Source organism: Pristis pectinata, chromosome 1 (assembly GCF_009764475.1).
Source record: "Pristis pectinata isolate sPriPec2 chromosome 1, sPriPec2.1.pri, whole genome shotgun sequence".
Taxonomy (NCBI): domain Eukaryota; kingdom Metazoa; phylum Chordata; class Chondrichthyes; order Rhinopristiformes; family Pristidae; genus Pristis; species Pristis pectinata.
The window spans coordinates 2,053,694-2,080,052 of NC_067405.1; the positions used below are offsets into that span (position 1 = coordinate 2,053,694).

Consider the following 26,359-nt stretch of genomic DNA (forward strand, 5'->3'; position numbering starts at 1 on the left):
GAGGTTGCCTTGGCAGATAATGTGAAGGTAAACCTAAAGGGTTTCTACAAGTATATTAAGAGTAAAAGGATAGTAAGGGATAAAATTGGTCCCCTAGAAGATCAGAGTGGTCGTCTATGTGTGGAGCCTCAGGAGATGGGGGAGATCTTAAACAGTTTTTTTGCATCAGTATTTACTCAGGAAACGGGCATAGTGGATATGGAAGGAAGGGAAAAAGCACTAGTGTCATGGAACATATAAAGATTAAAGAGGAGGAGGTGCTTGCTGCCTTACAGCGAATAAAGGTAGATAAATCCCCCGGGCCTGACAGGATATTTCCTTGGACCTTGAGAGAGACTAGTGTAGAGATTGCAAGTACCCTGGCAGATATATTTAAAATGTCCTTAGCCACGGGTATGGTGCCAGAGGACTGGAGGACAGCTCATGTTGTTTAAGAAAGGCTCTAAAAGTAAACCAGGTAATTACAGGCCAGTGAGCCTGACATCAGTAGTAGGTAAATTATTGGAAGGTGTTCTGAGAGATCCGATATACAAGTATTTAGACAGCCAAGGGTTGATTAAGGATAGTCAGCATGGCTTTGTGTGTGGTAGATTGTGCTTAACGAATCTTGTAGAGTTTTTCGAGGAGGTTACCAAGAAAGTAGATGAAGGAAAGGTTGTGGATGTTGTCTACATGGACTTTAGTAAGGCCTTTGACAAGGTCCCACATGGGAGGTTAGTTCAGAAGGTTCAGACACTAGGTGTCCATGGAAAGGTTGTAAACTGGATTCGAAATTAGCTGTGTGGGAGAAGACAGAGAGTGGTAGTGGATGATTGTTTCTCAGACTGGAGGCCTGTGACTAGTGGTGTGCCTCAGGGATCTGTGCTGGGACCATTGTTGTTTGTTGTCTATATCAATGATCTAGATGATAATGTGGTAAATTGGATCAGCAAGTTTGCTGATGACACTAAGATTGGAGGTGCAGTGGACAGCGAGGAAGGATTTCAAAGTTTGCAGAGGGATCTGAACCAACTGGAAGAATGGGCCAGAAAATGGCAGATGGAATTTAATGCAGACAAGTGTGAGGTGTTGCATCTTGGAAGGACAAATCAAGGGAGGACACACACAGTAAATGGTCGGGCACTGAGGAGTGCGGAGGAACAAAGGGATCTGGGAGTTCAGATACATAATTCCCTGAAAGTGGCGTCACAGGTAGACAGGGTTGTAAAGAAGGCTTTTGGCATCCTGGCATTCATAAATCAAAGTATTGAGTATAGGAGTTGGGATGTTATGGTGAGGTTGTATAAGTCATTGGTGAGGCCAAATTTGGAGTATTGCTTGCAATTCTGGTATCAGTAAGGATATCAGTAAGATTGAAAGAGTGCAGAGGAGATTTACTAGAATGTTGCCAGGTCTTCAGGAGTTGAGTTACAGGGAAAGATTGAACAGGTTAGGACTTTATTCCTTGGAGCGCAGAAGAATGAGGGGAGATTTGATAGAGGTTTACGAAATTATGAACGGCAGATACAGGGTTAATGCGAGTAGGCTCTTTCCACCTAGATTAGGAGAGATAAGTACGAGAGGACATGGCTTTAGGGTGAAAGAGGAAAGGTTTAGGGGGAACATTAGGGGGAACTTCTTCACTCAGAGAGTGGTGGGAGTGTGGAACAAGCTGCCATCTGATGTGGTAAATGCAGGCTCACTTGAGTTTTAAGAATAAATTGGATAGATACGTGGACGGGAGAGGTCTGGAGGGTTATGGACTGGGTGCAGGTAAATGGGACTAGCCGAGTAACGTTTCGGCACAGACTAGAAGAGCCGAATGGCCTGTTTTCTGTGCTGTAGTGTTCTATGGTTCTATGGTTCTATGGTTCCACCACAATTTACTCTTTATCACATTCCTGTCCCCTCACCCACACACTGGGGGATAACTTAGCCTATTAACCCACCTACCTGCATGTCGTTGAGATGTGGGAGGGAACCGGAGCACCCGGGGGAAACCCACGCAGTCACAGGGAGAACGTGCAAACTGCACACAGACAGCACCGGAGGTTGGGATCGAACCTGGGTCTCTGGAGCTGTGAGGCAGCAGTACTACCCACTGCATGCTGGAGGAACTCAGCAGGTCAGGCAGCATCTATGGAGGGAAATAAACAGTTGACATTTGGGGTCGAGACCCTTCATCTGGACTGGAAAATAGAAGAACAAGCTTAAGGAATCTTGACAGATGTCGTATGAAGGGTCTCGACCCGAAACGTTGACTGTCCAGTTCCCTCCACAGATGCTGCCTGACCCGCTGAGCTCCTCCAGCAGCTTGTTTTCCGCTCTAAGTACCTGACACTGAATTTGGTGGTAAGAGCTGCAGGCTGCAGTGTGTCCAGTCAGAAGATGAGGTGCTGCTCCTTGGGCTTCTGTTGGGCTTTATTGGACCAGTGCAGGAGGGCACAGACAGAGGTCAGGCTGAGGGTCAGTCCTGTGGACTGAACTCACATGTTCCCCAAGGCAATCACCCAATCTGTGTTTGATTTCTCTGATGTAGAGGAGACCCCACTGTAAGCACCGGATAGAGTAACTGACAGTAAGTACACAGTTAATGGCAGGACTCTTAACAGCAGTGATGCACAGAGAGGTCTTGGGGTCCAAGTCCACAGCTCCCTGAAAGTGGCAGCACAAGTCGATCGGATGGTAAAGAAGTCGTATGGTATCCTTTAGTTGAGGTATTGAGGTATATTGAGGTATTTAGTTATGGTATGCTGTTAGTTGAGGCATTGAGTTCAAGAGTCAGGAAGTTATGTTGCAGCTTTATAAAACTCTGGTTAAGCTGCATCTGGAGTATTGCATTCAATTCTGGTCGCCCCATTACGGGAAGGATGTGCAGGCTTTGGAGAGGGTGCAGGAGAGGTTCACCAGGACGCTGCCTGGATTAGAGGGTATGAGCTATAAGGAGAGGTTGGACAAACTTGGGTTGTTCTCTCTGGAGCGGCGGAGGCTGAGGGGAGACCTGATGGAAGTTTATAAAATTATGAGAGGCACAGACAGAGCAGACAGTTGGTATCTTTTTCCCAGGGTTGAAATGTCTAATACTAGTGGGCCTGCATTTAAGACGAGAGGTGGAAAGTTCAAAGGAGTTGTGCGGGACAAGATTTTTTACACAGAGAGCGGTGGGTGCCTGGAATGTGCTGCCAGGGGTGGGGGTGGAGGCTGATCCAATAGTGGCGTTTAACATAGAACATGGAACATAGAACAGTACAGCACAGAACAGGCCCTTCGGCCCACAATGTTGTGCTGACATAGCTAATCCCTCCTACCTACAGAATGCCCCATCCCTCCATTTTCCTCTCATTCATGTGCCCATCCAAGCCCCACTTAAAAGCCTCTAATGAATTTGCCTCCACCACCCTATCAGGCAACGCATTCCAGGCATCCACCACTCTCTCAGTAAAAAACGTACCCCTCACGTCTGTTCTGAACCTACCCCCCTCACCTTAAGTGCATGCCCTCTGGTATTGGATCGCTCAATAATGGGAAAAAGATATTGCTTGTCCACCCTATCTATCCCCCTCATCATTTTATACAACTCCAACCGATCACCCCTCAGCCTCTGCTGCTCCAGAGAAAAGAGCCCAAGTTTGTCCAGCCTCTCCTGATAGCACATGCCCTGTAATCCAGGCAGCGTCCTGGTAAACCTCCTCTGCACCCTCTCTAAAGCCTCGACATCCTTCCTGTAGTGAGGTGACCAGAATTGCACGCAATACTCTAAATGCAGCCTGACCAGAGTTCTATAGAGATGGATCATAACTTCTTGACTCCTGTATTCAATACCTCGATTTAAAAGGCTCTTAGAGAGGCACGTGAATGTGCAGAGAATAGAGGGATATGGACATAGTGCAGGTAGAAGGGATTAGTTTAGTTAGTCGTTTAATTACTAGTTTAATTAGTTCAGCACAACATCGTGGGCCGAAGGGCCTGTTCCTGTGCTGTACTGTTCTATGTTCTATGTTCCATAAGTTCAGTTCTGCTTCTTCCAGAAGGAGTGTTAATGGGCTCAGATGGGAGAAGTCTGTTCAAACAAGCTGAGCCGGGGTGAACCTGGGCTAACTCTGTGTGGGCTAAGGTTGGTCTGGGTTACTGGCTTTGATCCATGGTACCCGCACACCCTCCCGATGCGTGTTCACAGCACCAGGTGGTGACCTTTCACACTCTCCCCTCCCACAGCTAAGCACCTCGCTGGGGAAGGGGCGTGCGTTCATCCGATACTGCCTGGTATGGCAGCAGCTCGCTGACTCCCTGCAGCTCTGCTTCCACAATCAGAAGCTGGTCAGGTAAGGAGAGGGTTACTGCAGCGCACCTCATCTGGGAGGGGGTTGTTGGTATTGGTATTGGTTTATTATTGTCACTTGGACCGAGGTCCAGTGAAAAGCTTGGCTTGCATACCCGACATACAGGTCAATTCATTCCACAGTGCAGTTACATTGGGTTAGTACAGAGTGCATTGATGTAGTACAGGTAAAAACAATAACAGAACAGAGTAAAGTATCACAGCTACAGAGAAAGTGCAGTGCAATAAGGTGCAAGGTCACAACATGGTAGATCGTGAGGTCATAGTCCACCTCATTGTATAAGGGAACCGTTCAATAGTCTGATCACAGTGAGGTAGAAGCTGTCCTTAAGCCTGGTGGGACGTGCCCTCAGGCTCCTGTATCTTCTACCTGATGGAAGAGGAGAGAAGAGAGAATGTCCCGGGTGGGTGGGGTCTTTAATTATGCTGGCTGCTACACCAAGACAACGAGAGGTAAAGACAGTCCAAGGAGGGGAGGCTGGTGTCTGTGATGCACTGGGCTGCATCCACAACTCTCTGCAGTTTCCCTGGGACACGTCCACTGACGGCCAACGGACGGTGGATCCTCACTGGACAATCCCTCAGTCTCTCCACACCCTTATCCATCAATCTGTCCATTCCTCCTTCCCTCAATGTCTCCATCCCTCTATTCCCTCTTTCACTGGACTGGTTGGATGCAGGGAGGATGTTTCCTGGTCCTGGGTGCTAGTTCCAGGGCTCACGGGCTCAGAGTAAAGGACTGGTCATTAGGACAGAGATGGGAAGAGGGTTCTTGACCCAGGGGAGCAGTGCCTCTCTCTGCCTCTGATTCTTCTGTAATTAAAGGTTCCAGAGGGCAGAGGGAAAGAAAGCTTCTCCACAGCGAGTCGATATGATCAGGAACGTGCAGCCCTGAAGGCAGTTGGGAGCAACAGGGAAACACCAGAGGGTCTGAGGTCTGGGGAGAGAGCAGATGAAACAAACACAATGGGAGAGCTAATTCAGAGGGCCAGCACAGCACAGTGGGCCAAAGATCCTACCCTGTGAAGGCAGTTACAGTGGGAGTCTGTGAATGCACATTTCTCTGCATGGTGTCATGACTGTTAGGATTTGTTCTGAGGGTGAGTGATCGGTTCAGGTGTGCGAGGTACGCACCCATTGTGACTCCAACGTCTGGTAGATTGAGTTAACAAGGAGGCAGAATTCCTCAATGTTTCAAATACTGTCTGCATGGACCATTCTCTTTCAGTGACTGGTACTACGCCAGGAGCCCCTTCCTATCAGACAGGCTCAGGGAAGACATCGTGGAACAACTGTACGCATTGAACGCGATCACCTTTGACCTGCCTTTGATGGGTGTTGACCTGGACACATCATGGCCCATTGCCAGATGGTGAGATAGCAGAGAACAAACAGGGAAATAATAGACATCTTGTCATCACGTGGAATGTCACTGGAGAACAGTCCCACACACTGACCCTCACTGGGGGACGGTCCCACACACACTGACCCTCACTGGAGGACGGTCCCACACACACTGACCCTCACTGGGGGACAGTCCCACACACACTGACCCTCACTGGAGGACGGTCCCACACACACTGACCCTCACTGGGGGACGGTCCCACACACACTGACCCTCACTGGAGGATGGTCCCACACACACTGACCCTCACTGGAGGACCGTCCCACACACACTGACCCTCACTGGGGGACGGTCCCACACACACTGACCCTCACTGGAGGATGGTCCCACACACACTGACCCTCACTGGGGGATGGTCCCACACACACTGACCCTCACTGGGGGATGGTCCCACACACACACTATCTCAAATGCAAATAAATTAAGTTGCTTTGTGTGTCCTGAAATTATTGTTTGCAATGAATGCACCCTTCATTTTAAAAAAGGGAAACACCGTTTGACAGACCAGTGAGCAGGACATCACCAAACGGCACCGAATCCCGAAGGTCTGTGGAAAACGAAAGTACTCAGGGGATCCCCAGCCCGACAGCAGCGACAGACGCTGAGACAGAGTGAGTCAGTAATTATGTCTGGGGTGGGTGCCTGGGGTGCCTAGGGTGGTGGTGGAGGCAGATACGTTGGTCAAGTTCAAGAGGTTGTTAGATAAGCGTATGGAGGAATTTAAGATAGAGGGATATGTGGGAGGAAGGGGTTAGATAGTCTTAGGTGTGGTTTGAAGGTCAGCACAACATGGTGGGCCGAAGGGCCTGTATTGTGCTGTACTGTTCTGGGGTTCTATCATTCTATATCAGACAGTGCTGGCTGTTTGTTTGACAGAGAATCTGGAATCCCTTGATCAGATGCCTTCTCCTACCGATTCCTCCTTCTTCAGCACTTTGCCTCTTCTACCTCTCAGTTTATTACATCTCCCCCTCCCCCACCCTCCTACCTTCCCCTCCTCACCTGAACTCACCTGTCCCCTGCCAGCCTGTGCTCCTCCCCCTCCCCCCACCTTCTTATTCTGGCTTCTGCCCTCTTCCTTTCCAGTCCTGATGAAGGGTCTCGACCTGAAACGTCGACTGTTTATTTCCCTCCATGGATGCTGCCCGACCCGCGGAGTTCCTCCAGCACTGTGTGTGTTTTGCCATTAACTGTGTACTTTCCCTTTACGTTTGATCTCCCAAAGTGCAACACCTCACACTTGCCCAGATTAAACTCCATCTGCCATTTCTCTGCCCATATCTGCAACTGGTCTATATCCCACTGTATCCTTTGGCAACCTCCTACACCGTCCACAACACCACTGACCTTTGTGTCGTCTGCATATTTACTAATCCACCCACCCCCGTTTTCATCAAAGTCATTGATATGCTGTCGTGTTCTGTGACTCTATGACTCGTGTGTATATGTGTACATGTGCATGTACATCTCCAAACAGCAGAGAACCCAGCGCTGACCCCTGTGGAACACCACTAGTCACAGACCTCCAGCCAGATAAGACCCATCGACTACTACCCTCTGTCTTCATGGGTGGGGTCCGGTGGGGAGTGTGTCTGCCCCACACAGGGTACACAGAACAGATGATGGACAGCAAGTGAGGCAGGGGGGTGGAACGGGTAACCCACTTGTCTTCGATGAAGAGGCCTCAGAGAAATTTATCGTCTGGCCAAAATAGCCCAAAATGTGTTGGACCAAAGGAAGAATTCGCCTGTTTAATTAACATGTGCAGCATTATTGTGTCACAAACATCACTGATGCCACAAATTCTCCTCTTCCTGTTCATACAGTAAACTTAAAACATCCACAAGGATATCAAGGAGAGATCCATCAAACAGCTCCTTTAAGGTACAGTACAGCTTCAAAATGGTATTCACTGCAATAGTTGAGTGAGGTACGGGGCAATTTTAAATTCCTTGTCCATAGGGTTCACTACGGGTCAGAGACAGGGTGAAGCTCCCTCTACACCATCCCGTCACACGCTCCCAGGGTCAGACACAGCGGGAAGCTCCCTCTGCACTGTCCCATCACATACTCCCAGGGCATTATATATATTTATTTATTAGTCATATGTACATTGAAACACACAGCAAAATGCATCTTTTTGCATTACTGAAAATGTTCTGGGGGCAGCCCACAAGTGCCACCACGCTTCAGGCGCCAACATAGCATTCCCACAACTTCCTAACCCGTACATCTTTGGAATGTGGGAGGAAACCAGAGCACCCGGAGGAAACCCACGCAGACACGGGGAGAACGTACAAACTCCTTATGGACAGCGGTGGAGAATTAAACCTGGGTCATTGGTGCTGTAATAGCGTTACACTAACCGCTACACTACCGTGCCCCTCACTAGTTGTGTACACGTGAGGACTCTCTGCCTTGGCTACCTGGATGCAGCCAAGGTTACTGAAGAGAGTGAGCTGCACTGGTGTTTGTGGCTGAAGCCGCTGACGCTCATAGCAAAATGGGTGTTAGAACATCGACATCAAACAGATAACAAAGAACACAAAACAGTGCAGCACAGGAACAGGCCCTTCGGCCCACCATGGCTGTGCCGAACATGATGCCAAATCAAACTAATCCCATCTGCCTTCACGTAGCCCACATCCCTCCATTCCCAGCCTCTTCATGTGCTGTTGTACCTGCTTCCCCTGGCAGCCTGTTCCAAGCACCCACCACTCTGGATGTAAAAGACGGGCCACGCACTTCTCCTTTAACCTTCCCCCTCTCACCCTGAAGCTGTGCCCTGCTGTATATGACATTCCCAGCCAGCAAAAAGGATTCTGACCGTCCACCCTATCTATGCCTCCCGTAATCCTATAAACTTCTATCAAGTCTTCCCTCAGCCTCTGACAATCCTGAGTAAACCTAAGTTTGTCCAACCTCTCCTTATAGCTTATGCCCTCTAATCCAGGCAGCATCCTGGTGAACCTCTTCTGCACCCTCTCCAAAGCCTCCACATCCTCCCTGTAATGTGTTGACCAGAACTGCACACAATATTCCAAATGTGACCTGACCAAAGTTTTATACAGCTGCAACGTGACCTCCTGACTTTTATACTCAACGCCCCAACCGATGAAGGCAAGCATGGCGTATGCCTTCTTTACCACCCTATCTACTTGTATGGCCACTTTCAGGGAGCAATGGACTTGTACCCCAAGATCCCTCTGCACATCAATGTTCCTAAGGACCCTGCCATTTACTGTATACTTTCATCTTACGTTTGACCTCCCAAAGTGCAGCACCTCACACTTGTCCAGATTGAGAGGGTTCATGAGTGCTGGTGGTCCCGAGTAGGCTAAACCCCCACGTGGCTGGAATTGTTAGGCCCTGAAAGTCTCCTCAGGAGCTGGTCCCACACAGCACATCTCTTGGGAATGCCCTCCATGCCATCCTGTACCACAATTCTGTCCCCTGCTCACTCCGTGTGTGACCTCCACTCTCTGCGACGTTGAGAGATTGTGGCAGAAACGGTCTAGCTTCTGTGGGCTGTCTGGGGGGGATATTGGAGCCATCCCTCACTTCAGGTGACCTCCTCTCCGGGGGTGTCCAGAGCTACCACTGGCAACGTTGGCTGAGCTGCCTTGCTCCACATGTCCCGTCAAACACTCCAGCGTATTCAGTGGACACAAGTGGAGCTCTCTGCTTCATTTGGTAACCACTTCTGACCGCCCCTGTCATATGGGGTTAGGAACCTCGTGGGAACTCTGCCCACTGCCTTACGTTTAACATTTGCTTCTCCTCAGGGGATGTCCAAGAACACAAGTCAAGACCCAGAGGAGGACCAGGTAGACACCGAAGGGACGAAAGAGTCCGGGAAAACCGATGTAAGGGGAGTAACATCTGGAACGGCAGAAACGGCCGGTATCTCAGACAACGATGGTCATCCAACGGGGAGACAAACATTAGCCCTGGAAACAGCGGAATCTGGCTCAACCCCAGAGCAACTTCCACAAAGTGAACACGGTGCACCAGTGTGTCAGCAGGAGGAAAGGGCAATAGGGGTGCACCAAGTATCTAACTGTTCAGTGCAACCATTGGAGGGAAGCGATATTGGTGGTCCAGGAAAGGGCCAGGGAGTTGTGACCATCTTAGCTGCAGGTGATCAGAGGGAGGGTGAACTAAGCAAGGAAGCTGAGCAGCAATCTCTAATAGAGGAACTCAAGAGAGAGCTCCAGGAGAAGGAACACATCATTGAGGAACTCCAGGGTCTTCTCAAAGAGAAAGAGAAGATCAAGGTGGAGGAGTGTTCCAAACACCAGCGAGAGATCGCAACCCTGCAGGAGATGCAGAAGGAAAGTGCAGAAAAGTTGAACAGGCTGGGGCAGCTGGAGGACAGTAATAAGTTCTTGAACGAAACAGTCGAGGAAATGGATAGCATCCTCGACGGACTGAGACGAGCTCTGGCTGCAAAAGAGCAGGAGGACATTTTGCTGAGGAAGGAGCAAATGGAGAAGATGGCTGCGGCCGAACAAGTCCACCAGGAGGAGATGGAGAGGCTGAAGCTCGTGCTCAGAGGACACCGAGAGCGGGGCGATGAGATGGAGCAGGAAGGCAATCACTGGCCCAAGGAGTCAACCCTGGCTTCGGTTCAGAGTGGGAAAGAGTTGGAGGTGGGTGAGCCATCAATGGAGATGAAAAACCTACAGAGCAAGCTTCGGTGCCTGGAGTCTCTCAACAAGTCGCTGGAAGGCAAGTACCAGCAGAGCCAGCAGCAGATCAGAGAGCTAGAGATGTCTGTCGTCTCACTTCAGTCAGAGGTCGGCAGGCTCCAAGGTTGCGAACAGCAGACCTGGGACACCATCCTCCCTCCTGACAGAAACCGGAGGGAAGCGAACGAGAACCTCGAAGGAAACATGAGGATGATCCAAACGGAGAGTGAAAAGCTGGAAGACGGGCAGCTGGAGAGGGAAGGACTGGCAGAGGAGGGGGCTCTGCTCTTGGAGTCCCTCACTGCCTTGGAGCAAGAAAAGCAACAAGCCCAGGAGAAAATTTCCGACCTTGATCAACAGCTGAGCCCCGAAGAGAACAGAAACACAGCGGCAAAGAATGATCGGTGTCTAAACACCTTGAAGGAGAAACTTGAGGAGATTATTCTGAAATTGGAGCCAAAATGTGAAGAGAAGCCTGATATTAAAGCCAAACTAGAGGAAGCTCTTGCCCAACTCTCCATGTTAACAGCAGAGCTGACAGAGCCGAGGAAGAGGGCAGTGGACGAGGTCCTTGCAGAGGAGAAGATGGAGCTGTCTCTACTCCAGACTGAAGACACTGAAGTGGGGTACAGTTTACAAGAAGCTTCCTCCGAGATCAGGCCCACCCAGAGAAATCCTTTCTCTGAGCTCTCCACTCTGGACAAATCCACTCGGGAAGTTGCCCAAGTCAAGAAACAGATGGAGGAGCTGGAGTACAGCCATGGGCAGATGGTCCAAAGGATGGAGGAGAGAATTGAGAGCCTTAAAGCTGAGCGGGAATCTCTGGAGTGCCAGAAGGAAGATCTGGAGAAGAAGGTCTCTGCCCTGGAGGAGGACCTCCTGCAATTGAAGGACACAGCTGGCAAACTGGAGCTGGACAACAGCAAGGTGCGGAGTGAGCTGCAGGAAGCCCAGGCGACTGTGGGGGAGTTGCGTGCACGGAGTGTGCGTCCAACCACCAACGCTGCGCTGGATCGAGCGGCTGTGAAGGTGAAACAGCGGCAAGAGGAGTGCGCAGCTGGGGGGATGCAGCCAGCTGTGGGACAGCTGTCGTGCCCCACGCAGGAGGAGGGTGTGTCTGCGCCCCACGTAAGTGCAGCAGGCAAACACTGGCCTGTGGCCACACACAGTTCCAACAGGGAGGTGACAGGCTGACACAGGTACAACCAGCTTGGGACAGCTGCAGAACCAGGTTTATTATCACTGACATCTCGTGAAATGTGTTGTTTTGCGGCAGCAGTACTGTGCAAGACATAAGAATCATGATAAATTACAAAGTAAATATATAGTGCAAAAACAAAGGAATAACTAGGTGGTGTTCACGGTTTCATGGACCATTCAGAAATCTGATGGCGGAGGGGAAGAAGCTGTTCCTGAATCGTTGAGTCTGGGTCTTCAGGCTCCTGTACCTCCTCCCCGATGGTAGTAACGAGAAGAGGGCATGTCCCGGATGGTGAGGGTCCTTAGTGATGGATGCCGCCTTCTTGAGGAACCGCCTCTTGAAGATGTCCTTGATGGTGGGGAGGGTTGTGCCTGTGATGGAGCTGGCTGAGTCTACAACCCTCTGCAGCCTCTTGCGATCCTGAGCATCGGAGCCTCCGTACCAGGCGGTGATGCAACCAGTCAGAATGCTCTCCACCGCACATCTGTAGAAATTTACAAGAGTCTTTGGTGATGTACTTCCCACCTTACAAGCAACTAACAAACTGCAGGAGGAACTCAGAGGGTCAGGCAGCATCTGTGGAGGGAAATGGATGCTGATGTTTCAGGTCAAGGCCCTGTATCTGGACTGTAAGTTAAGAGGGGAGGGAGGCGGCATGATGAGGTGGGGGGAAGGGGTGGAGCCAGAGCTGGCAGGTGAGAGGTAGATCCAGGTGAGGAGGGTGGCAGGTGGATGGGGGAGGGGGAGAGTGGGGATGGCATCAGAAGCTGCGATGTGATAGGTGGACGTGACAAAGGGCTGAAGATGACAGAATCTGGTAGGTGAGGAAGGTGGAGCCTGGAATAAAGGGAGGTGGGGAGGGGAACCGGTGGGAGGGGTGTGTGGGTGAGGGGCAGATGGAGAGAGGGTGGGAGAGGGGAAAGAGAGGGCGATGGGGGCTGGGTGGGTGTCGGAGGAACTGGATGGATCAGGAGAAGAGATGGGGAGCAGTTACCAGAAGTTGGAGAATTCAATGTCCGGGCCGTCGAGTTGTAGACGACCTGGGGGGATATGAGGTTAATGGCAGGACTCTCAGCAGTGTGGAGGAACAGATGGATCTTGCGGTCCACGTTCATAGATCCCTCAAGGTTGCCGCACAGGTCGATAGGGTTGTTAAGAAGGCGTATGGTGTGTTGGCCTTTATTAGTTGGGGTATTGAGTTCAAGAGCCACGAGGTGATGTTGCGGCTCTGTAGAACTCTGGTTAGACCACACTTGGAGTATTGTGTTCAGTTCTGGTTGCCTCATTATAGAAAGGATGTGGAAGCTTTAGAGAAGGTGCAGAGGAGATTTATCAGGATGCTGCCTGGATTGGAGAGCGTGTCTTATGAGGATATGTTGAGTGAGCTAGGGCTTTTCTCTTTGGAGAGGAGGATGAGAGGTGACTTGATAGAGGTGAACTAGATGATAAGAGGCATAGATTGAGTGGACAGTCAGAGACTTTTTCCCAGGGCGACAATGGCTAACACGAGGGGGCATAATTTTAAGGTGATTGGAGGAAGGTATAAGGGGGATGTCAGGGGTAAGTTTTTTACACAGAAAGTGGTGGGTGTGTGGAACGCACTGCCGGCAGAGGTTGTGGGGGCAGAATAATTAGGGACATTTAACAGACTCTTAGATAGGCACATGAATGATAGAGGAATGGGGGCTATGTGGGAGGGAAGGGTTAGATAGATCTCAGAGCAGGATAAAATGTCGGCACAACATTGTGGGCCGAAGGGCCTGTACTGTGCTGTAGTGTTCTATGTTCTATGAGGGGCTCTTCCTCTACTTTGCATTTGGCCTCACCCTGGCAGTGGAGGAGGCCGAGGACAGACAGGTCGGTGTGGGAATGGGGAGGGGAATTAAAATGTCTGCCACCAGGAGATCCAAACGGCCACGGCAGACGGAGCGAAGGTGCTCAGTGAAGCGGTCATCCAGTCCGTGGCCCGTCTCGCCGCCGTGTCTCCATTTTGCTGAAGGAACTCAGTGGGTCAAGCAGCATCTGTGGGAGGAAAGAAATTTCAGGTAGAAACTCCACATCAGGACTAAAGCAGGGGTGGGGGCGGTGGTTGGTCAGTATTGAGGAGACGGGGGCTGTTGAAGGATGACAGGCAGATCGAGCCGGGTAGGGTAGGGGTAGAGATGGGAGTCACACTGGAAGGAGGCAGATGGAGGGAGGAGGGGAGGGTGAAGATGGAGATGGCTGCTGGAGGGAGATAAGCAGGAACACAAAGGGCTCCCAGTAAAGGTGGTGAGAGTGGGAATCATTAGGGGAGAGGTGTATGGCAGAGGGAACCAGGACCAGATTGGGTGGTGTTGGGGGGGTGGGGGGGGGACGCGGAAGATGGTGGGTGACCTGTGTGGCAAGTGGATGATGGGACTGGGAGGGGGACGGGAAAAGGGTGATGGGAAGGCTGGAGGGTGGGAAAGGGGCCAAAAATAGGGAGACCAGAGGGGGAGAGAGGCGAGTGGGGGAGAACCGGAGGTGAGGGTTACCAATTTCAGAGCTGAGGATGCATGAGGGCAAACAACCAACTGCTGGAGGAAAGGTTCCAGCATCTGCAGTCTCTCGTGTCTCCAGAGACACACCGGGATCTGGGGGTCCTGGGGCAGGATTCACAAAAAGGCTAGTATGTAGGTACAGTAAGTCATTGGAAAAGATAACAGAATGTGACCATTTATTACTGGGGAAATCGAATTCAAAAGCAGGGAGGTTTGTACTTCAGTCATACGGCAGAGTGGTGAGACCACATCTGGACACTGTGCACAGGGTCGGTCTCCTTACTCCAGGAAGGATGTTTATGTCTTGGAAGCAGTTCAGGGAAGGTTAACTGGACTGATACATGGAATGGATGGGTGGTCTCATGTTGGACAGCTTGTGTTTGTCCCTACTGAAGTTTCAAAGTGAGAGGGAATTTGATTGAACTGTATAAGATCCTGAAGGCTCTCGACAGGGTGGGTGTGGAGAGGATGTTTCCTCTTGTGGGAGAATCTAGAACCATGGGTCGCCGTTCGAACATGGAGGATTGCACATTTAAGGGAAAGATGTGGTGCGATTTTTCTGTCAGAAGGCGGTGAGTATTTGGAATTCTCTTCCTCAAAGGGGGTGGAATATCTGAATATTTTTAAGACAGAGGGAAAGAGATTCTTGTTGAGTGAGGGAGGACAGGTCACTGAAGGTGGAGCTAAGTTACCCTTAGATCAGCCGTGATCTTGTTGAATGGGGTAGCAGGTTAGAGGGGCCGAGTAGCCTACTCCCACTGTGAATTCACATAAGTGCGTGACTGTAGTAAAGCTTCCCACCTCTGTACTCCCAAACCCCCTGGACATCAGCATTCACTGGTCTCTCAGCTTTCTGTTTCTCCAATCTGGACAAGATTGCACATCCGGACAGGGTGCTGCATCCACTGCTTGCACCGCACGTCCTGTGTAGGGATGAGCGGAGAGCGTGTGGGAGGGGACGGCGGGAGGAAGGCAGTCTGTAATGAGAGAGCGAAGGGAGAGGGCGTGTAGACAGTGAGGAACGAGGGGAGGGAGTGAAGGGATCATGGAACATCACCAGACAGTCTGTGCTTGAGAGAGGATCAGGACTCTTCCAACCTGGTCTTCATCAAGGTAATAGCTGCTCCCCTGCCTTGGCGCCTTTTCCTGCACTTCACGTTGCAGCTGTATAAAACTTTGGTCAGGCTGCACTTGGAGTACTGTGTGCAGTTCTGGTCGCCCCATTACAGGAAGGGTGTGGAGGCTTTGGAGAGGGTGCGGAAGAGGTTCACCAGGACACTGCCTGGATTAGAGGGCATGAGCTATAAGGAGAGGTTGGACAGACTTGTGTTGTTTTCTCTGGAGTGTTGGAGGCTGAGGGGAGACCTGATAGAGATTTATAAAATTATGAGAGGCATAGATAGGGTAGATGTTCAGAATCTTTTTCCCAGGGTGGAAATTTCAAGAACTACAGGACATGCATTTAAAAGATAGGGGGTAAGTTCAAAGGAGGTGGGCGGAGCAAGTTTTTTACACAGAGAGCGGTGGGTGCCTGGAACGGGCTGCCAGGGGTGGTGGTGGAGGTAGACATGATAGAGGTGTTTAAACCTGCACCCTCGAGCTTTTGATTCCTTTACCCTGGGAAAAAGACCGTGCACATTCACCCCATCTCTGCCCCTCATGATTTTGTTTGCCTCTATAAGGTCACTGTTCAGTTCCCTACGCTCCAAGGAATAAAGTCCTAGCCTGGCCAACCTCTCCCTATACCTCAGGCCCTCGAGTTCAGGCGACATTCCCCTACATCTTTTTTGCACTGTTTCCAGTTTGGATACACACCCAGCTGAGACTTGCTGCCCAGTTTCACCACGAGCTGTGGTCCTCAGAACAGTCCTAGTGGGAGTCGGTGTGTTCAGGGGAAGGGCTAACTGGCATAAAGTGAGATGTGACTGTGAACCATCACCCTCAGTCCCAGCTGAATTCCTCCCCTTTGTGTCTGTTGCCAGGACCACAGTGATTTCCCGACGGATGGGACAGGGACTGGAGTCACGGAGGAGAAGTCGAGCTCCAGGGAAGCTGAAGTGAAGTTACTGGTTGCATCACTGACACAGTAAGGAACCTCAGTCCCACTCACTGCACACACAGTGTGTACACACCCTCTCACACACACAGTGTGTACACTCTCACACATAGTGCAGACAGTGTGTATACAGCACACAGTTGTGCACACACAGTGCACACACACAGTATGTGTACACCACACACACAGCACACACAGTACACATACAAAGTACACACATACACGCACAATGCGCACACACAGACTATGCACACAGACAGTGCGCATACACACACTGCACATGCAGTGCAGTGCACACACAGAGCACACAATGCACCCACACACATACAGCACATAGACACACAGTGTGTACACACACACACAGTGTACACACACAGTGCACACACACACACACACACACACACACACACACACAGACACACACACACAGGGCACACTCTCACACACACACACACACACACAGACACACACAGACACACACACACAGGGCACACTCTCACACACACACACACACACAGACACACACAGACACACACACACAGGGCACACTCTCACACACACACACACACACACACACACACACACACACAGACACACACACACAGGGCACACTCTCACACACACACACACACACACACACACAAGACTGGTCTTTTCAAATTCTGTTCACACCTACAATTCTTTATAGTTGCTACAATTTGCTTATCCACCAAAGGAGCCACAGCCTAGTGGACTCTCCCAGGCCAACAAACTCAGAAACTCAGACTGCCCGACACAGTCAGCATTGTCCGAGACAGGAGCCTGGTGTTGACTGATGCTGCCGGCTCAGTACCCCAGCTGTGTCACACAAACACATTCAAAACCTCTTTACAGAAATGCACCATCCCCACTGACCTGGGAATCTCTGACCCATCACTGCTGGAAGGTTGTACTGAGAGCTGAGGGTCCGTGCATCAGGAGCTCACAGAGGCTCTGCGGACAGCCCACAGGGGACCATCAGCCACCGGTACTGAGGCAAACCAGGGAAGGCAGCAGCCACTCATAGAGTCATAGAACACAGAACAGTACAGCACAGGAACAGGCCTTTCGGCCCACGATGTTGTGCCAAACCAATTACATTAGTAATAAAATGCCCAACTAAACTAGTCCCTTCTGCCTACACAAGGTCCATATCCTACCATTTCCCTCACGTCCATGTGCCCATCTAAAAGCATCTTAAATGTCTCTGTCGTATCTGCCTCCACCCCCACCCCTGGCAGCACATTCCAGGCACCCACCACACTCTGTGTAAAAAAACTTGCCCCACACATCTCCTTTAAACTTACCCCTTCTCACCTTAAGTGCACGCCCTCTGGTATTAGACATTTCAACCCTGGGGAAAAGATACCGGCTGTCTGCTCTATCTATAGGGGGGTCTGTAGTATAATCCCATCAGAGTGATTGCACCTTTCTTATTGAGTTCTACCCATATGGACTCAGTGGATGAGCCCTCCATTATGTCCCCTCTGAGTGCAGCTGTGATATTGTTATAGAGTCACACAGCACAGACACAGGCCCTTCGGCCCAACTGGTCCATGCCGACCAAGATTCCCATGCAAGCTAGTCCCATTTGCCCATGTTTGGCCCATCTCCCTCTAAACCTTTTCTATCCATGGACCTGTCCAAGTACCTCAGAATCAGGTTTATTATCGCTGACGTATGTCATGAAATGTGTTGTTTTAAAGCAGCAGTACAGCGCAGGACATAAAAATTAATATAAGATTACAAAAATAAATTGTCACGAACCAGCAACAAAAGAAACACACTGAGCATGATTCAGTGTTAAAAACTATTTTATTAATCACTACTTATGATAATATGTAAAATAAAAGTAAAAATGTTAGTATGTTAGAATTCAAAAATGTTAAACCTCGAACGTTAACCCCAAAACTAAACTCTTAGTGTGTGTGTGTGACAAAGTCCCAAACTCCAAGTTCCGGAATGGTTCTTAAAGTTCAGTTCCGCAAGCCATAAGGTGAAACATGAGCAAGGGCTTCTTCAACAACCACCGTTGTCTGAAGATAAGACGTAGGTGTAGAGAACATAGGGAGAGTAAATACGAAATCCAAATGTTCCACGATGGAACCCCAAACGACACTTCAGTGTTTACTCGGTAGTGACTTCCTCACCCTGAAAAGCATCCGAACCGTGGTCGTCCACACACAAATACCTGTTTCCTTCTACAGGTCAGCAACAAAGTGAACTCCACCGGATTACTTCCAACTTCCATACATGGATTTCAGTAGCAAACAGTTATTGTTCCTCATCCATCGATAGAGAAAACAAGCAGGCTGGTGTCTCTCTCCCTTCTCTCTCTCTCTCTCCTTCTTCTTCTGCTTCTTCAACAACGTCATTACGTCCTTTATCTTCTATTGACGTAAGCACGCCCCACACACACACACACACACACTCTCTATCTTAAAGGGACTTTCACTGAGTCCGTAACACCTCCCACCTAAAAAAAATTTTTTCCCAAGAAAAATTTAACCGCGCATACAGTTAGTAATGTTAATAATTATCATTTTACACAACTACAGACTATCAGATTAGTACAGATACATTTTTCCCATTTAACATCGAGAAAGACAATCAGCAATCACATTATCTTTGCCTTTAATGTGAGTTATCATGAGATCAAACTCTTGCAAAATTAAACTCCAGTTTAACAGCCTTCTGTTCTTGTTTTTGACTCGGCTCAGAAACACCAGTGGGTTATGATCTGTATATACAGTCAATGGTTTCTGAGCGGTGCAAACATATACACTGAAATGTTGCAAGGCTAAAACAAGCGACAGTAATTCTTTCTCTATGGTGGAATAATTCTTTTGATGCTCATTAAATTTCTTTGAAAAGTAAGCTACAGGATGGTCAATATCATCAAGGTCACCCTTCTGCAACAACACAGCTCCTGCAGCTTCATCACTGGCATCTACTGCTAATGAAAATGGCTTTTCAAAGTCAGGTGTCTTGAGCACAGGATGGTAGCATAAAATGGCTTTCAGCTTCTCAAATGCTTCTTGACAAGAATCTGTCCAAACAAACTTTACTCCCTTCTTCAGAAGATTAGTCAGGGGAAGAGCAATATCAGCAAAATTTTTACAAAATTTTCAGTAATATCCAACCATTCCCAAAAATCTTCTAACAGTCCTCGTACCTGTGGGAATAGGGAACTCAGATATTGCTTGAACTTTTGCCTGAACAGGAGCTTACTTGCCTTGACCTACAACATAACCAAGATACGTCACAGTGGCATGGCCAAATTCACTTTTAGCCAAGTTAACTGTAAGGTTAGCCTTGGAAAGTCTTTCAAACAACCTTTCTAACGCAGAGATGTGATCCTCCCATGTATCATTCCCAGTCACTAAGTCGTCAATGTAGGCATCTGTATGTTTTAACCCATGAATCACTGAATTAATCATTCTTTGAAATGTTGCCGGAGCATTTTTCATTCCAAATGGCAAAACATTGTATTCATGCAATCCAGAAGGGGTTACAAAGGCTGAAATCTCCCTTCCTCTATCTGTTAATGGAACACACCAGTACCCTTTTAATAGGTCAATCTTTGTAAGAAATTTTGCCTTTCCCACTCTATCTATGCAATCATCCACCCTAGGAATAGGGTAAGCATCTGACTTCGTTACAGCATTCACTTTCCTGTAATCTGTGCAAAATCTAACAGTTCCATCAGGTTTAGGTACAATAACACAGGGCGAACTCCAATTTGAAGTAGAATGTCTAATAATATCATTTTCCAACATGTATTTTATTTCCTGATCAACAAGTTGACTTTTTTCCACATTCATTCGATACGGGTGTTGTTTGATTGGTTTTGCATCCCCAACATCAACATCATGGGTAATTATCGATGTTCTGTTTGGAACATCTGGGAACAGATTTTTAAATTTTAAAATTAATTCTCTCATCTGTTGTTTTTGTGAAACTTGTAAATGGTCCAACTTCGTTTCAAGGTTCTCCAGGATATTTTGGTTTTTTAGTTTTGATGGAACAATATTTGGTCTAAATTGGCCTTCCTCAACATCAACATCAGGCATTCTAGAAACAACCTTTCTATCATCCACCAAGGCCACAACTGAATCCCTCTCATAATAAGGTTTTAGCATGTTTACATGACAGAGTTGTGTTTTCTTGCGTCTATCTGGTGTTTTGATTATATATGTTAAATCAGTCACTCGAGATTCAATAACATAGGGTCCAGAAAAATGAGATAGCAAGGGATTATTTTGGCTAGGGAAAAATACCAACACCTTTTTCCCCACTGCAAATGTCCTAGGCCGAGTACGTCTATCAAAATATGTCTTCATTCTTATCTGGCTAGTTTTCAAATTCTCTCTCGCTAGCTGGCAGACTCTCTCCAACCGAGTTTTAAATTTTTGGACATAGTCCAACAGACTCAAGTGCACTTCCTCATTAACCCATTGCTCTCTTAACAACTCCAAAGGTCCTCTCACCCTATGTCCAAATACAAGCTCAAACGGACTAAATCCTATTGACTCCTGGATTGATTCTCTAACGGCAAACAAAAGTAAATGAATACCTTCGTCCCAATCCTTTGTGTTTTCAAAGCAATAAGTCTTCAGCATATTTTTGAGAGTAGAATGAAATCTCTCCAGAGCTCCTTGAGATTCTGGGTGATATGCAGATGATACAATCTGCTTTGCTCCCAGCTCATAGACTAGTTGTTGAAAAAAATTTGACATAAAATTACTACCTTGATCAGATTGGATTTCTTTTGGCAAACCAAACAAGGAAAAAAATTTTAAAAGAGCCTTTGACATCGTCTTGGCCTTAATATTTCTAAGGGGTATTGCCTCTGGAAATCTAGAAGTGGCACACGTGATGGTTAACAAATACTGATTTCCAGTCTTAGACTTTGGTAAGGGGCCAACACAGTCCACAATCACCTTCGAAAAGGGTTCACCAAAAGCAGGAATTGGCTTCAACGGAGCCACAGGGGGTTTTTGATTTGGTTTACCTACCATCTGACATGTGTGACAGTTTCGACAAAACATCACCACATCTTTTCTCAAACCAGGCCAATAGAATTGTTTCAAGATCTTCCCTACAGTTTTATTCACCCCAAAATGACCACCCAAAGGCATACTGTGGGCCAGGTTTAAAATCTCATCCCTATAAACTTTTGGAACAACAACCTGATGAATAACTTCCCATTCCTCAGTAACAGGAACATGAGGAGGTCTCCATTTCCTCATTAACACTCCATTTTTGACATAATATCCAATTGGCACTTTTCCAATCTCCTCACATGAGAGAGCTTTTTCTTTCAATTCTGTCAACTCAGGATCCTTTGTCTGTTCCACCATAAAATCCTTCCTCGACAAAGACAAATCTTTAAATTCAGGCTCACTATAAGGATGTTGATCCTCCAGTGAAGACAGAAAAGTCTCAGATAAGGCATCATAATTTTCTTCCTGTTTAGGACTGTCACAAGGAACCACATCAGACTGCACCGGACTGTCTGTCTTGGCTAATTCTTTAGCTCTAGCTCGAGTCACCGCACATGATGGGTAAACATCTGGATCATCCTCAGACTCATCAATCCTTGGTTTGGTCGTTAACCATACCACAGGAACACTTTCTCCATCTGCAAGGTCATTTCCCAATAACAAAGAAACTCCTTCCACTGGCAACCTAGGTCTTATCCCTATCTCGACTGGTCCTTCTACGAACTTTGACTTTAAAATCACCCTGTGTAAAGGGACAGACATGGTGTCATCTGTAACGCCTCGCACTAGATTTACCTCACCAGTGTCACTTTCTTCACCAAAATTTAAAACACTGTCCAGCAAGAGAGATTGACAAGCCCCAGTATCTCTAAGAATTTTCACTGGCACCTGGGGTGACTCATCATTCAGTGAAACAAAACCCTCTGATACATACGAACGGAATTCCTTTCTCACCTCCTCCAACTTTTCCATTTTTACCTCTTGCAAGGACTGATCTTTAACAGCATCTCCTAAACCTTTTTGATTTTTAATTGCCTGAAAGCAAGCATTGGGCACAGCTTCCTTCCTTTTCTTCAAAAGGGCACAATTAGATATCACATGGCCAGGTTTCTTACAGTAATAACAAGTACGCTCAACAGGTTTCTCCAGCCCTGGCTTCTTTTCATCCTTCCCTTTTTGATTACCTCCCAATTTAATCTCCGGTTTACCTGGATTGTCTTTGTAACTCTTTTGAAAGGTTTTAGGTTGTCCTCATTTTGATTTATGGGTTAAAGCATAATCATCTGCCAACCTAGCAGTTTCTTGTAAAGTTTCCACTGCCTTTTCATTTAAATATGTTGTTAACTCAGCTGGAACACATCTTTTAAAGTCTTCCACCAGTATCAATTCTTTCAATTTATCAAAATCCCCATCTACATTTTTAGCCATGTACCATCGTTCAAAACATATTCTCTTTCCATTGGCAAATTCCATATAAGTCTGATCTGCAGATTTCCTCAAGTCTCTAAATTTTTGTCTATAAGCTTCAGGTACCAATTCATAGGCCTTCAATATAGCTTGTTTTACCTTGGTATAATCAGCTGCATCCTCAGCAGACAAAGCAGAATAAGCTTTTTGAGCTTTACCTTTAATCACACTCTGTACCATAAGAGCCCATCCTTTCCTTGGCCAGTTTGAACTCACAACAACCTTTTCAAAATGTTGGAAATACTGATCAACCTGATCTTCTTCAAAAGGAGGGACTAATCGAACCTCCCTGCTGGCTGAAAAAACCATCATCAGAATCAGATTCCAAACTCTTTCGCTTCATTTTTAACTCATGCTGCCTCTGTTTCTCCTTCTCCTCACTATCCAGCTCCATCCTTTTCAATTCCATCTGCTTCATTCCTAGATCAGCCTCTATCTTCATCTGAGTTAGCTTTTGTTCGGCCTCTAATTTCTCTCGTTCGGCCTCTATCTTTAACTGGGTTTGCTCTCGTTCAGCCTCTAATCTCTTTTGTTCTCGTTCAGCTTCTATCTTTAACTGGGTTTGCTCTCGTTCAGCCTCTATCTTTGCCAGCTGCACCTGTGCCTCAGAAATTGCTATTTCACTGCCAGGAAACTGTTTTAACACTTCCTTCTCAAACACCTTCTTTTCCACATAATGGCCAGCTATCAATCTCTGAATATCTGCCTTTCTCATAGACTGCTTTACTTCTGTAAGGTTTAACCTTGTAGCAATCTTTATCAGATCATCCTTTTTCGCCCCCTCCAATCCCTTTTGGGTTGGTGACTCCAAAAATGCCTTAATATCCATTGCTGCTGGTTTCCACACACACAAGCCAATTAAAAAGAATTTATCAGACCTCCCTCAAAAATCTTTGGATTGAATCCCGAACAAATCTCGTCAATCTGGGAAACGATCCCAGACAATACTCGTTAATCTTTGGATTGGATCCCGAACAAATCTCATTAACCTTGGGAAAATATCCCGGACGAGCCCCCAATTTTGTCACGAACCAGCAACAAAAGAAACACACTGAGCATGATTCAGTGTTAAAAACTATTTTATTAATCACTACTTATGATAATATGCAAAATAAAAGTAAAAATGTTAGTATGTTAGAATTCAAAAATGTTAAACCTCAAACGTTAACCCCAAAACTAAACTCTTCGTGTGTGTGTGTGACAAAGTCCAAAACTCCCAGTTCCAGAATGGTTCTTAAAGTTCAGTTCCGCAAGCCATAAGGTGAAACATGAGCAAGGGCTTCTTCAACAACCACCGTTGTCTGAAGATAAGATGTAGATGTAGAGAACATAGGGAGAGTAAATACGAAATCCAAATGTTCCACGATGGAACCCAAACGACACTTCAGTGTTTACTCGGTAGTGACTTCCTCACCCCGAAAAGCATCCGAACCGTGGTCGTCCACACACAAATACCTGTTTCTTTCTACAGGTCAGCAACAAAGTGAATTCTACCGGATTACTTCCAACTTCCATACATGGATTTCAGTAGCAAACAGTTATTGTTTCTCATCCATCGATAGAGAAAACAAGCAGGCTGGTGTCTCTCTCCCTTCTCTCTCTCTCTCTCTCCTTCTTCTTCTGCTTCTTCAACAACGTCATTACGTCCTTTATCTTCTGTTGACGTAAGCACGCCCCACACACACATAAACACACACACTCTATCTTAAAGGGACTTTCACTGAGTCTGTAACAAAATAAATAGTGCAAAAGAGGAATAACGAGGTAGTGTTCATGGGTTCATGGACCATACAGAGATCTGATGGCAGAGGGGAAGAGGCTGTTCCTGAATCGTTGAGTGTGGGTCTTCAGGCTCCTGTACCTCCTCCCCGATGGTAGTAATGAGAAGAGGGCATGTCCCGGTTGGTGAGGGTCCTTAGTGATGAATACCACCTTCTTGAGGCACCGCCTCTTGAAGATGTCCTCGATGGTGGGGAGGGTTGTGCCCGTGATGGAGCTGGCTGAGTCTACAACCCTCTGCAGCCTCTTTCGATCCTGTGCATTGGAGCCTCTGTACTAGGCTGTGATGCAACCAGTCAGAATGCTCTCCACCATACATCTGCAGAAATCTTCAAGAGTCTTTGGTGACATACCAAATCTCCTCAAACTCCTAACAAAGTAGAGCTGCTGGCGTGCCTTCTTCGTGGTTGCATCAATGTGTTGGGCCCAGGATAGATCCTCTGAGATGTTGACACCAAGGAACTTGAAGCTGCTCACAGGAACTTGAACCTTTCAAATGTTGTTAATGTACCTGCCTCAACTACTTCCTCTGGCAGCTCGTTCCACGTACTGACCACCCTCTGGGTGAAAAAATTGCCCCTCAGGTTCCTATTAAATCTCTCCCCTCTCATCTTAAACCTACACCCTCTAGTTCTTGATTCCCCAACCCTGGGGAAAAGACCGTGCACATTCACCCCATCTATGCCCCTCTTGATTTTATGCACCTTTATAACATCACCCCTCATTCTCCTACTCTCCAGTGAAAAAAGTCCCAATCTGCTCAAGCTTCCTCCACAACTCAGTCCCTCGAGTCCTGACAACATCCTCATAAATCTCCTCTGCACTCTTTCCAGTTTAATGGCATCTTTCCTGAGGCAGGGTGACCGAAACTGAACACAACTTTCCAAATACAGCCTGCACAACAGCAGCATAACATCCCAACTCTGATACTCAGTGCCCTGACTGAGGAAGGCCAGCATGTCAAACGTCTTCTTCACCACCCTGTCTACCTGTGACCCCACTTTCAGTCAGTGCTGACGGTAAGGCCAAGGAGCTGAGGGATGCAGACTGACCACCAGACTGGCTGGTGGGCTCCGTGCTGGGGATGGGGAACTTCCCCATGAGGAACTCAATGGGGAGGGGAGGGCGGGCAATGGTGCGTGTGATCCGGACCAGTCGCATTTATCTTCCTGTGTCCTTTCACAGAGCCAAGGTGACAGAGGAGGAATTAAGACAGCTGCTGAAAAAGGCACAGGAAGATGCAAAGAGCAGGGAGGAAGAATGCCGGGACCTCAAGGAGATGGTGGTGTCACTGAAGGAGAGGACAGTCCAGCTCCTGAGGTGAGAGTGGGGACCAGGAATGGAGAGTGAGAGAACATCACCTCCAGCTTCACGCTGGTAGAACACAAGATCTGATGAGGGATGGTCAGCATGGCTTAGTGCGTGGGAGATTGTGTTTCATGTATTTGATTGAGTATGTTAAAGAGGATTGACAAGGGCAGAGTAGTAGATGTAATCTACCTACACTACAATTAAACTACATTTTAGCAACACTATGACCACTTTGATCACTTTGCACTAAAATAGACCTTTTTTGTTCTAATTATGTTCTTTATTGTAAAAATCATGCATAGTGTATGTTTAATTCATGTTTTTCTTGTGAATGTTGTGTCTCTGATGCTCTGTGCCTGTGATGCTGCTGCAAGTAAGTTTTTCATTGCACCTGTGCACACATGGACTTGTGCAGATGACAGTATACTCCACTTTGACTTTGACTATCAATGTGGCCTTTAGCAAGGCTTTTGACAAGGTCCTGCATGGTAGGCTAGTCTAGAAGTTTAGATCACATGGGATCCAGGGTGAGCAAGCCAGTTGGATACAGCCTGGTGGGAGGAGTCAGAGGGAGGCAGTGGAAGG

The 26,359-nt window shown here is 47.7% G+C and overlaps 1 protein-coding gene across 3 annotated transcripts in view; it reads left to right on the forward strand.

Annotated features, from left to right (window-relative positions):
• Positions 1–26,359, forward strand: part of LOC127569499 (FYVE and coiled-coil domain-containing protein 1-like) — a 40,984-nt gene that overhangs the window by 9,086 nt on the left and 5,539 nt on the right. For all 3 annotated transcript variants that reach the window (XR_007956204.1, XM_052014212.1, XM_052014221.1), the window contains exons 5-11: positions 4,195–4,301; positions 5,547–5,690; positions 6,209–6,334; positions 7,550–7,607; positions 9,509–11,542; positions 16,120–16,223; positions 25,649–25,783. Coding sequence is in view for 2 of the 3 variants with exons in the window: in XM_052014212.1 (XP_051870172.1) it covers positions 4,195–4,301; positions 5,547–5,690; positions 6,209–6,334; positions 7,550–7,607; positions 9,509–11,542; positions 16,120–16,223; positions 25,649–25,783 (2,708 nt within the window). In the remaining variant the exon portion in view is untranslated. The remainder of the gene's footprint in view (positions 1–4,194; positions 4,302–5,546; positions 5,691–6,208; positions 6,335–7,549; positions 7,608–9,508; positions 11,543–16,119; positions 16,224–25,648; positions 25,784–26,359) is intronic.